At 40.0% G+C, this 13,459-nt stretch overlaps 1 protein-coding gene across 1 annotated transcript; it reads right to left on the reverse strand.

The window, feature by feature from the left end:
* Positions 1–8,043: 8,043 nt before the first annotated feature.
* Positions 8,044–8,982, reverse strand: LOC122946600 (olfactory receptor 1019-like). The gene has a single exon (XM_044306323.1). It carries the CDS (start codon positions 8,980–8,982, stop codon positions 8,044–8,046), a length of 939 nt encoding a protein of 312 aa, XP_044162258.1.
* Positions 8,983–13,459: the final 4,477 nt, after the last annotated feature.

Consider the following 13,459-nt stretch of genomic DNA (forward strand, 5'->3'; position numbering starts at 1 on the left):
AAGAGGCTTCATCGGAGACTATGACTTTGCCCCAGTCCTCAGCAGTCCATTCACCTGATGTTTTTTTGGAGAGAAGTGGCTTCTTTGCTGCCCTTCTTGACACCAGGCCATCTTCCAAAAGTCTTTGCCTCACTGTGCGTGCAGATGCGCTCACACCTGCCTGCTGCTATTCCTGAGCAAGCTCTGCACTGGTGGCACTCCGATCCCGCAGCTGAATCCTCTTTAGGAGACGATCCTGGCGCTTGCTGGACTTTCTTGGACGCCCTGAAGCCTTCTTAACAAGAATTGAACCTCTTTCCTTGAAGTTCTTGATGATCCTATAAATTGTTGATTGAGGTGCAATCTTAGTAGCCACAATATCCTTGCCTGTGAAGCCATTTTTATGCAACGCAATGATGGCTGAACGCGTTTCTTTGCAGGTCACCATGGTTAACAATGGAAGAACAATGATTTCAAGCATTACCCTCCTTTTAACAGGTCAAGTCTGCCATTTTAACCCAATCAGCCTGACATAATGATCTCCAGCCCTGTGCTCGTCAACATTTTCACCTGAGTTAACAAGACGATTACTAAAATAATCTCAGCAGGTCTTTTAATGACAGCAATGAAATGCAGTGGAAAGGTTTTTTTGGGATTAAGTTAATTTTCATGGCAAAGAAGGACTATGCAATTCATCTGATCACTCTTCATAACATTCTGGAATATATGCAAATTGCTATTATAAAAACTTAAGCAGCAACTTTTCCAATTTCCAATATTTATGTAATTCTCAAAACTTTTGGCCACGACTGTATACCGAGAACTAGAGATGGCCTTGAAGTTCGCCCGGCGGTCGTTTTGCAATGAACTTTGCTCGTTCGCGGTTCGCTGAACATGCGAACATATGGCAATATTCGCTACCGCCATATTCTTTTACATTGCGAAGAACTTTGACCCATGACACATCCATCAGGTGGTACAGGACAGCCATTTGAGACATTTCAGCACATGGACATACCCCCTACCTGATAAAAAACCCAATCTGGCCGCCATTTTACATTCAGTCTTTTGCCAGTGTAGGGAGAGGTTGCTGTGTGGAGCAGGGACAGGCTGTTAGGGCCACCCACCAAACGCTAGCTAATAGGGCCACAAAAGTCCTTTTAAGGACTGGTATAGGTGTGCTATCGATAGGTGTGATACACAGAGGGGTGTAATATACTTATAATATACTTTTATAATGAGTCAAAAACACATAGATAGATCTATATAGTGATCACCTGGAAGTCAGGGGCTAGGGGCTTACTAGGGCCATTTTTGTCCGGACGGGGTCGCTCTTATCAGGGCGGGTGCTCTGTGGTTAGGCTATCAGGGCCAGAATAGCACCCCCCTGTAGGGCAATATCAGGGACAGTTCTTTCCCCATCTTGTCCTTCAATACCACATTATCATCTAGCCCAGGAATAGATGTTTTTTGCTTTCCCTCCGGGATTCATTGATGTGCACTGGGACCCCCCGGATTGTGGTAGGACGTATGGTTTCTGATTTGATGCCACCGAGCATTTGTTATTGCCTACCACATCTATGCTTTTTGCTTAATTTTAATAATTAGATTTATTTTCATTTTGAGGGATATATTTTAATGGTAACATTATTAAAGGTTACGTTTTATCTTTATGTATATTCTAATGGATTGCCTTCCCTTTATGTTAGAAAGTATATTATAGTGCATTTGTATTGTGCAGCAGTTGTCTGCGGTTCTGCTGCGATACCGCAGGTATATAGAGGGGCAAGGGTTATTGGAACAAATCATTTCTACTGGTGTGATATACCAGTTGCCCCCCTAAAAAAGTGATTGAAGCAGGGGTGGTATATGCCAATAATATACTTTCTATATAGAGCAACAGGGCACATTTAAGAGAATTTTGCTTTAAGTATTTGGTGGCTGCAAATATGAGCTGAAGGTTTTTCAGGTTCGCTTGCCTTTGAATGGGGCCCGCCGCGAACTTGCGGTTCACGAACATTTGATCGCGTTCGCGCGATTGTGTTCGTGAACCGTCCCGGCCGATGTTCGTCCATCACTACCGAGAACTTTATCTCAGTTTGTATAGAGTTATTCTTGTTTAATTTGTTTTATTGTATTATGTTTTAACTTACAATAAATTGGATTTAAACCATGCAACTGACATAGGATTTCTGAGACAGCTCAGATGAAAATGATTTTTTTCTTCTTCTAATTTGGTGTGCAATGTTCCTAAGAGTGCTGCCACATTTTCAGGCTTTTATGGAGTTTTTGAAGCCAAAACCAGTGGTCAATAAGTCTATCAATACTTTATGATCCACATCTGACTTTTGCTTCAAAAACTGCATCAAGAAGCCTGAACATGTGGCAGCAACCATATGGCACATTCACATGACTGCCAAGCGGGAAGCTAGGGAGTTGAGTTTTAAAGTCCAAAGGGACTAGACATGGTGCAGTGAGTCTTCCAGGGGAAGCAGCTTGCAAAGCACCCCGACTCCTTGCAGTTCATGTACTGAGTCTTATGAGGGAGTCAACAGCCAAAGGTACCCCACTCAAAAGTACCAGAACTGTCATAAAGTCCAGTAACCAGACCAAAGCCAGAGAATAGCACAGCAGAGAAAGGCAAAGTAAATTGTCTGAGCTGACCTGCCAATGCACCCCAAAACCTGCTGGAACCAGAGAAAGATCAAATATTGTCTGGATGCATTGCAGTGAAAATTGCAGCACTGAAGAATGATGCAATAGTTAAATGTAACAAAGTTGATTTTACTATGTGCAATGTAGAACTTAAAAATACATTCAGTAGCAGCAGGTTTTAGTGCAATTGTTCACCATAAAGGATAATGAGGCTTATTGGTTGGTGGCAATTAAGTACTTAGGTGATCATTTTTTATCGTACTCTTCCCACTTTTCCATAACCTCCTGAAATACCTCCTGAAATACCCCCACATCTATTTACCCAGCAAGGAACTATTCATCTCTTCCTCCATCTTACTTTCTCATCTGACAGCTTGCACAAACCTTGTTGGCAACATAAAACACTTCCTTCCAAAACACACACAGATACCTCCTGCCCTCTCTTATTCTCATCTCTTAACACTTTCTCTGCTTCTCCTTATTGCAGGTGATATCTCTCCAAATCCAGGCCCCCCTCAGCAAATCCCCACAATCATCTCCATGTCTCACTACAAATCTCCTTCTACAAATTTCTGCAACCCCTTAAGCCTAATAACCATTCCTCTGATCCCTGCTCCTTTGGTTCCTCTTGCAGGAGTATTATGGAATATATGGAGTATTTGTCTGTAACAAACTGTCCTATATTCATGAACTTTTCATCTCTCAAAAACTTTCCTTTCTGGGTCTCATGGCTGACACCCTCTGACACCTCCTCCCCTGCTGCTGGGGGAAAGAATTCATCATCTTTCCCCCAACTTGCTCAACCCCCCCCCCCCCCAACAGACCTATCCATCACGATCAATGGCTGCACACTCTCCCCGGTCAAACAAGTCTGCTGCCTTGGAGTGACCTTGTATTCTACCCTCTCCTTCCGACCGCACATCCAAGCCCTTTCCATCACCTGCCTCCTCCAACTCAAAAACATCTCCCGCATCTGAGCTTTCCTTAACTTTGAATCTGCGAAAATGCTTGTACATGTCCTCATCATCTCTCGCCTAGATTATTTCAACATTCTCTTCTGTGGTCTTCCATCTACCATTCTCGCACCCCTCCAATCTATCCTCAACTCTGCTGCCCGACTAATCCACCTCCCACCCTGTTACTCCTCTGCCCCTCTCCTCTGCCAATCCCTTCACTGGCTCCCCATTGCCCAGTGAATTCAGTTCAAAATACTAACAAATACATACAAGGCCATCCACAACCTGTCCCCTCCCTACATCTCTGAGCTACTTTCCCGATACATCCCCACACGCACTCTCCGATCCTCACAAGACCTCTTTCTCTCCTCTCCTCTTATCACCTCTTCCCACAATCGCCTCCAAGATTTCTCCCGTGCATCCCCCAAACTCTGGAACTCATGACCCTGCTGCCTCTATACTGCCATGAACAACTTCACCCGCACTTACTGTGTCCGTCTCCCATACCATGTAGATTGCCAAACAGCTGGAGAGATACTGTATTTACCTGCATATAAGACTACTTTTTAACACATCAAAATCTTCTCAAAAGTCGGGGGTCGTCTTACAGTATACGCTGGGTGTCGTCTTATATGCCGGTATACGGTGTGCTGAAACTTACTTCCTAGCCAGACTGGAGGCTAGCTCAGCCACCGTGCGCTGCATCCCGGCCAGCTGCTCCTGAAGCAGCGCCCTCTCCCTGCTCTCAGTGGTTTTCTCCTGCCGGCAGTATCACATTGCGCACTACAGCTCAGATTGTCTTGAAGACAGGGAGGGCTGGGCAGGCAGGGAGAGCTGACCCACCCAATCCAAGCAGGCTTTGTATGCAGTGTGCACAGAAAATACTGGTACATTGCTTGCCGTGATTGTCTGGTTGTTGTATACTGGGTTGGATTGGCGATTCTGAGGGAAGGCAGAGGGAAGCAGGAGCATCTGCACTTCAGCCAATTGTAATGTTGGAACGGTGGATCTCTAATGAAGTTTGATGTGCATCTTATCTGTGGTGAATAAACAGAGTCTATCTGGGGAGCAGATACATTTGGGGCTGAATACAGTACAGCACCAGTATCTGTACATACAGTACAGCACCAGTATCTGTACCGGTTCATACAGTACAGCACCAGTACATACAGCACAGTATACAAATGGCTAACAGTCAAGACCCCATCATGGCTCTACCAGCAAGAAGAAAGAAATATGAAGCCAGTTTTAAACTTAAAGTTGTAAACTTTGCCATGGAACATAATAACTGCGCTGCTGCAAGACAATTTGGAGTAACAGAAAAGATGGTTCGGGACTGGAAAGCAAATGAAAAAGCATTAAAGAGTATGCCAGGGGGTAAGTGTGCATTAAGAGGCACCCCACATTGGCCAGAACTCGAAAAACATGTAGTAGACATGGTGAATGAGCATCGCCAAAATGGTCATGTAGTGACACGAAATAAAATATGTTTGTTTGCACTTCAGTGGGCCAAATCTAACCCAGATCACAGCAACAGATTTAAGGCCACTATATCCTGGGGTACTAGTCCGTGAGCACTATTTGTGACACCCCCTGTGCTCTGCACAGTCCCTCTTCTTTGATTGACAGGGCTAGACATCAGCACGCTGAAGGCAGAGCTGTGTGTCTCTTTGCTTGTACATATCTTATACACTGCTTACTGTAACCTTACCGCATATACTCAGAAAGCTAATCGAGATAATACTTTTTTTTATTCATAAGCACAATATATGATTATAAAGACACTATTAATATGTGTTAACTCCTAAACATAGAAAAAACAGCTTTTTTCTATGTGGTAATTCTATAGCATGTAATTAATGCTCAGTTTTGCATGTAGTTATCCCAGGTTTGAATCTTCGTTGAGATTTTCAGATATTAATTTTTCTTCCACATTTAACATATAATACAAGTCTATGGGCTAGATTTATCATGACTCTGACAGCTCACTCCACTTTCACATATGGCTAAAGTCAGTTTTAGCTAAGTCAGATATTATGATCGGCCCTTTAAGACTGAAATAAATGTGCTTTGACGGTAGAAGTTTATCTGTTAGTAAACGGCTTTACAAAAGTCACACATCTTTACGAAAAAGTCACATGTTCCAATAAAAAGTCGCATAAGTTAAGCATGGTCCTCACTGGAGTGAAATTGCGCAATTTTTTGCGACTTTTCAAATTGTCGCAATAGTAAATCTGTCTAGAGATTTATTTACATAAGAAAACACAGCCAGTTTCAGAAAACTGGCGAGCATAGCGCAGAGCCGAAAAAAGTCGCAAATTTTTGCGCAGTTTTAGCGATTGCGCAAAAAATTTCGACTTTTTCACTCCATTATTCTGACTTGAGCTATTGATAAATCTGGCAGTATATTCTTATCATATTGAGAATAATAGGAGTCATTTATTAAGACCTCTCATGTGGTGTACCTAGCCACTTGTTCTATATGTAATCTACAGTACGTAGGACAGATTCTGGCCCTTTACCCTGGGTTCACACTTGAGCGTTCGCGATGGAGCGCTCTGTATGCGCGATTGTACCGGCGTTTGCAATCGCGCATACAGAGACAAGGGAACGCCCATTGTCGCGCGTTCCCGAAAGTCTATGTACGGGAAAGCGCGACAAGACGCCCCAAAGAAGCTCATGTACTTCTTGGGGCGTCGGGCGTTTTACAGCGCGATCGTACGCGCTGTAAAACGCCCAGGTGAGAACCATTCCCATAGGGAATCATTGGTTGCTCATTGTTGAGCATTTTACAGCGCGTAGGAACGTGCTGTAAAACGTTCAGGTGTGAACCCAGGGTTAAAAGTACACATAAGGAATCTATCAGACGCATTTGATCCCTGACAAAACATTTTAGGGACGTTCACAAGGGTTATATTTAAAGGTTTTCCTTTCAAGGTATAGAAAGGCTTTTTTGACCCTATAGGGGAAGTGATTATGTTAAAAAACTCCTGAATCAGGAAAAGATATTATATGTTTTTGTTACAAACAAAATATCTTCAAGGATTGAATAGATGTCAGGATGTCATATATTGTTTATTGATTGCAATTCATAATGATACAATTAATATGCTTCAATAATCTGTTTGTCATATAAAGGGCTAACTCCCATGCTCCTATTAATGTATTCATTTCCCTGTGAATGTATCACATGACAGCCCATGTGACAGGCAAAGGATTTCAAATGGGGTGGGGTGGGGGTAAGGGTTCAAATATTTTTATGTCATGAGTAATGACTAAGTGAGGTCCGAAAAGTGTAGACCATGTCCATGGGGATGATTGCCTGTGGCGCATGAACTGTTTTAATTATTTCTCTCAAGAAGATTTGTATTCTGCTGGATCACACCTCTGAATAAAAAAAAGCACAATTCTCAATATAGTAGGCCTTATTATTATAATGATTATTATTAGTATTATATATTATTATTTATAGTGTAGCCTTTTCTCATAGGTTAAATGAGAGAGAAAATAATTTTTACATTAGTCTTTCCTGGGACTTGAACTTGGGATCTCTATATACAAGGTTAACCACATATCATAAATGATAGCCTTTTCACATAAAGTAAACTGTTTCCTCTATTCTTAGAAGCTAACACATATCGCTAGTATCTTTATAGTTATTTATTGTGTTTGTGAATGAAGCAGTAATATGTAGATTAGCTTTCTGAGCAGATCTCAGTGTGGTGAAGCTATAGTACATAGTGATATAACATTGCTAGCCCACAGCTCTTGGACATAACTCTGCCCTCAGCATCCTGATTTCTAGTCCCGTCAATCAAGGGGAGGGGGTAGTGTGCAGAGCACAGGGGGTGTTACAAAGCAGTGCTCCAAGGATTCTGCCCCGCCTCCTAGTGCTCCAATGTGCTCATTTGCATATGAATAAAACACAAATGTCTCTACAGCTGTTTAGCATACATACAAAAGAAAGGTATTGTTTTAATCAGTATGATGAGCCCTATCAGGCAGTATGCCTGGTTTATTAGGGTTGATCATGCTGGCAGAGTCTCTTTAAAATATTTATTATGCAAAAGCTTTATTTTATGATATAAAAAAATACACATTTGTATCACTGTAATCATAATGACCCATAGAATATATTTGTCACATTATAAATACTTTACGGTAAAGTGAAGGAAAAAAAATCAAATAGTGCCACTGAAAAATACAAAAACATCCATACCATAGCAATAGCACATTAATGAGAAAATTGAAAAACTTATGGATTTTGTAATGCAGTTTAAAATAAAAACTTGAACCTGGGTACTTGAAATAGGCTACATTAAGAGGTTACCATAAATAAGGAATATGAACCTTGATATAACTCACTGAGGTTTATAGTCTTTTACTGTTAGTCTTTTATTATAATATACCTAAGCTGTAAATAAAGACTGCTATTCTTTTGCATTTTATACCCTTAATTTTGAGAAAATTTTAAAAAACGCTGTTTTAAAGCTCTAGTCACATCCTTATTCTTTAGACTATAAATTAGTGGATTCAACATGGGAACTAGAGCGGTATTAAATAGGGAGGACACTTTATTGGAATCTAAGTTTGCCAGCGAATATGGTCTCAAGTATTGAAAGATGAGAGTAGTGTAAAAGAGTATGACCACCGTAATGTGTGAGGAGCACGTGTAGAAGGCTTTGTGTCTTCCAATGCTGGACGGAATCTTAAGTATAACAGAGATAATGAAAACGTATGATATGAATGTCAAAACAAATGGAGGCATACCAGCAATAAAGCCCCCAACAGAGAGCATATACATCTCTAGAAATGTGGTGTCGCTGCAGGTCAGTTTAATCACCGGCACAGCATCGCAGAAGAAATGGTTAATTATATTTGATTTATAGCAGCTTAACTTGTAGAATGCTAAAAAAGTTGGAAAGTTTTCTAAGGAACTCAAAACCCAACATACAGCAGACAACAGTGTACAGATTTTACGGTTCATTATCATATGGTAATTCAAAGGGTTGCAAATGGCTACATATCGATCATAACTCATGGCTGTCAAAATCAACAACTCATTGCAAGACATAGAAAAAAATATAAAAATCTGAACCATGCAACCACCAATGGAAACAAACTTATTACCGGTCATAAAAGATAACAGGATTTTATGTAGGGTGATAGTGGAACAGGAAATGTCCAAAACCGATAAATTGGCCAAGAAGAAGTACATGGGAGTGTGAAGTTGGTGATCAGTGGCAATCAATAGGAGAACAGTTAGGTTACCACCAAGAGTAAGTAAATAAATGAGTAGAGCAACAATAAAGATAATCAAGCGTATTGTAGGGCTATCCGAAATCCCAGAAATAATGAAATAGGTTGTCACGCTAACATTTGTCTGCTCCATATAGATTGTCCATATTTGAAAAACTCTAGGTTTAAAATAAAGCAATTGACAATAAAAGAAAGTAGTAAAAGGCAAAAAAAAGACCAAAGTAATGAAAAATTGATCTAAAGCTTCAAAAAGTTCATTTCTAGAATAAAAAAAATCTTAATATCATCTTTAGAGGTGTCATATCTTAATTAAATTACATGAATGCACGAGTGCCGATGTCCTCTTCTTTATCTTATCTGGTGTCACAGTTCAAAGTAGATGATTAAATAGACTAAAATGAATCCTTAGGGCGTTCGTTTAGAGACAAGAGACCACAGAGCAGGTAATTCGCTTTGAATTAGTCGCTAAGATTAATCCTTATCGTGTTTGTTTTTGAGACCTGAAAGCCCTGAACAGGTAATTTGCATGGATTTAGTTGCTTAGATAAATGCAGTTCAATACAACAATTGTCCAAAGGTTTTATACAGTGTAGAGATGAGCGAAGCAGTTCATAATGAGCTGGGTTCTTTAGGAACTGCACAAATATTTGTTCACAAGATGATCCCGAAGCTTTTCCGGTTCGTTTTGGACAAATCCAGTAAAGCGTTTAGCGCACGTATCGACAAGAAAAAGCTCAAGGGAGGAAGAAGCAGGATGCTCACATGCCAATCAGTGCTGCAGAAGGCAAGGAGGTGCCCTACCAGAACGAGCAGAACATCATGTGTTGGGTTATGAATGAGGTTGGATGTTTTTTACTAGTTCAAATGCACACACAAAACACAGGAGGTCAAATTAAATATTCCAATAGTCTAGGACTATAGTTTCCTGTTTCTGGTCTTATCATTAAAATATAACTTTTATTTATTCCTTTATAAATCAACAACCCACAAACAAACGTAAAGTTTAAAAATACATGGAGGGCTACTGTATTTGAGACTGAGGGTATAGTGTCTCTATTTTATTGGTAGTTCAGAGGAATATTAATGCATTTCTCACTGTGGCTATGCACGCTTTTTACTCACACCTATGTTACTACAATTGATGTCTGTATTGTCGGCCGACACCAGGCATTCTGTCATCAAGCTGCACTTATTTTTACCAATCACCCTTTCAGTATTTCTCTGATACTCCTTTCTATATTTGTCACAATGGCTTTTCTGCCTAAATAACTGCACTGTCCCTCAGATGTGTTCGGCGTCTGCAGATCGCCTCACTGCTATTCCATCTTTTGCCCTACCATAATTCTTTAAATTTATTAGAAACGCAGCTCCCCCGACATGTTTCACTGCAGATGCGGCGTCTTCAGGGGAAATGGAGCTACTATCAACACGAGCGTCTCCTGCCGGAAATACTTTATATCCTTAGGGTAGTTCTCACCTTCTAAATCACCTATGGCGGTTTAGTCTCGCGTTGAATGATGTCCTGCTCGGCCAATCATATCCGTTCTTTTCAAATTATCGGCTTGCTGGGAGATTTCGAAAGGAAGGTAATTTGCGCATGCCCCAAGACTTAGATGTTCCTTATTTTTCGGCATGCTGATGCACATGCGTTAGAACTTATACCAAATTCTTATCTCTTAAGTTTGTAGATTTTTATATGTCCTAGGGGCGCATGCCTTAACACTTAGAATCTTTTTCTATCACTTTGCAAGTAGATGCGCATGCGTTAGGACTCATACTCGAAACCCACACGATTCATCTATTATCTGCGCTCGCGCTATAACATAGGATTCCGAATATTCCACTTCAGTTCAATCTCTACTGGAGACAATTATATTTCCAGGCACCTGTGCTAATACTTAGAGCTTTTCGCGTCTCCCTCTATTACCAGGTGGGCTTGCGCTCAGTCTTAGAATTTAGTTAGATACCTTCAGGGCGCATTCGTTTATATTTAAATTATCTCACATTTCTGATGATAGAATCGCATATATTACGACTTTTGTTCCAGTTGCATGCTGTCAGGGTGCATGCTTTTTATCTGAACTTCTAGGAACATTAAGCCCCTTCTTTTTAATTCATACGATTTGGTAGTCAAGTATGCTTGCACAGGTGCCTTCCCTTCATGTATTTTAATACATATATTGTTGTATTTTTCTTTTTTTCTTTTCCCAGCAGCCCTTTACCTTTTCCTTTATTTTTCCTAGGATGATATCCTAGATCGTTGGATATTTGTGCCCATGTTTGTCTGGACCCATTGACTTTTTTAGTGTATATTTGCATTTTATATAGTTTTTTAATTACATTACGAGGCGAGAGAAAGAAGAACCAAATGTTTTCGGAGTGTTTGCACTCCTTTTTTATATTTTTTTATATTTATATATGTGTATTTTGGTTTATCTTCTTCATCCTGGGTGTCATATAAATGCTGTATACGTAAAGCCTTCATTTAGGCCAATTGGACTCATGGTATTGAGTCTCTGAATCCATTGTGCTTCATTCTGTAGGAGTTTTCTATCCAAATTTCCCCCTCTCGGGCCCATGGTTACTTTCTCTATCCCCCAGAAATGTAAGACTGATGTTTTATTGTCATGTACATATTTTATATGTCTTGCAATTGGTGTTTCTTTTGCAGTTTCTATTGAGCTATTTTTCCAATATCAGGTATATCTCTTTATTATAACCATCAAAAGTTCCTATACACCGGATAATTTCATTCTTTATTGGGGGGGATGTTTTTAATAATTCCTCTCTATTTGTACTCTTTGCTCTGTTATAGGCCTTTTTTAGGGGGGCTGAGGGATACCCCCTCTTTTTAAATCTTTCGAGAAGCTGTCCACTCTCCCTTTCAAATGCTCCCATCTCAGAGCAATTCCTACGGGCCCTTAAGTATTGGCCCGTAGGTATTCCCCTCTTGAGTGGTTCTGGATGCCAACTCGTCCAGTGTAGGTAACTATTTGTAGAAGTTGGTTTTCTATGTTCTTCCGTACTTAGACGTCCACTGTCTGTGATTTAAATTTTTAGATCCAGGAAGATTATCTCTCGCTCCTGTATTTCGTAGGTATATTTCATCCCTATATTATTCTCATTGAGAACTTGTGTGAATTCCTTAAACAGTGATTCTCCACCATCCCATAGGACAAGGATGTCGTCTATATACCTGCCCCAAAATAAAATGTGACAGGTATATGACGACATCCCCTCCGCGAATACAATATCATTTTCCCACCACCCTAAAAATAAATTTGCATAAGTGGGGGCACAAGATGTCCCCATTGCGGTCCCATTAATCTGTTTGTAAAAGTGCCCTTGAAAAATTGTGCTCTAAAACAAATTCTAGTATTGTTAATACTAGCTGATTATGTTGGTGAAAATTACTGCTCTTGGTGCTAAGAAATTGGTGAACTGCTTTTAAACCCAGTGAGTGTTGTATGTTACTATATAGGGATTCAACAAATATACACTAAAAAAGTCAATGGGTCCAGACAAACATGGGCACAAATATCCAATGATCTAGGATATCATCCTAGGAAAAATAAAGGAAAAGGTAAAGGGCTGCTGGGAAAAGAAAAAAAGAAAAAAAGAAAAATACAACAATATATGTATTAAAATACATGAAGGGAAGGCACCTGTGCAAGCATACTTGACTACCAAATCGTATGAATTAAAAAGAAGGGGCTTAATGTTCCTAGAAGTTCAGATAAAAAGCATGCACCCTGACAGCATGCAACTGGAACAAAAGTCGTAATATATGCGATTCTATCATCAGAAATGTGAGATAATTTAAATATAAACGAATGCGCCCTGAAGGTATCTAACTAAATTCTAAGACTGAGCGCAAGCCCACCTGGTAATAGAGGGAGACGCGAAAAGCTCTAAGTATTAGAGCAGGTGCCTGGAAATATAATTGTCTCCAGTAGAGATTGAACTGAAGTGGAATATTCGGAATCCTATGTTATAGCGCGAGCGCAGATAATAGCTGAATCGTGTGGGTTTCGAGTATGAGTCCTAACGCATGCGCATCTACTTACAAAGTGATAGAAAAAGATTCTAAGTGTTAAGACATGCGCCCCTAGGACATTGTTAAAGGGGAATATTAGTCACCAATATTTATGCAAATATCGATAAATAATATTCATAAATAGGCACGAATCGTCTAGTGATGACTCCACCTATTTATGCCTTTTTTCATAATATACAAATATAGATACCTCTGTTACCTATACACTACACTGAACTACACTATGTGCGCCTTACTATCACTATACAAGGGCGGCGACTAGTAAAAACACCATACACTGTATTATGAACAATAAGGAATATTTATTACACAATACAATTATACAAGTCTAACAATACGCTATATCTATAGATATTCATAGATCAATGGATATGAATATATATACATATAGAAGTACACACCGCAGTATAGAAACGGTACTACAATAAACACAATACAAATCTAACTACACTACACAGCACAATCCCAAATTCCACCCCACACACTAGCTATACTTGCAATAATACCGCCTGGCTACTCACTGTCCCTACAAGAGGGTAAATCACACAATTGT

The sequence above is a fragment of the Bufo gargarizans genome, chromosome 9 (genome assembly GCF_014858855.1).
Source record: "Bufo gargarizans isolate SCDJY-AF-19 chromosome 9, ASM1485885v1, whole genome shotgun sequence".
Taxonomy (NCBI): Eukaryota; Metazoa; Chordata; class Amphibia; order Anura; family Bufonidae; genus Bufo; species Bufo gargarizans.

Coding starts and splice junctions, on each gene's coding strand:
- LOC122946600 (XM_044306323.1), bottom strand. CDS start 8,982: ATGGAGCAGACAAATGTTAGCGTGACAACCTATTTCATTATTTCTGGG.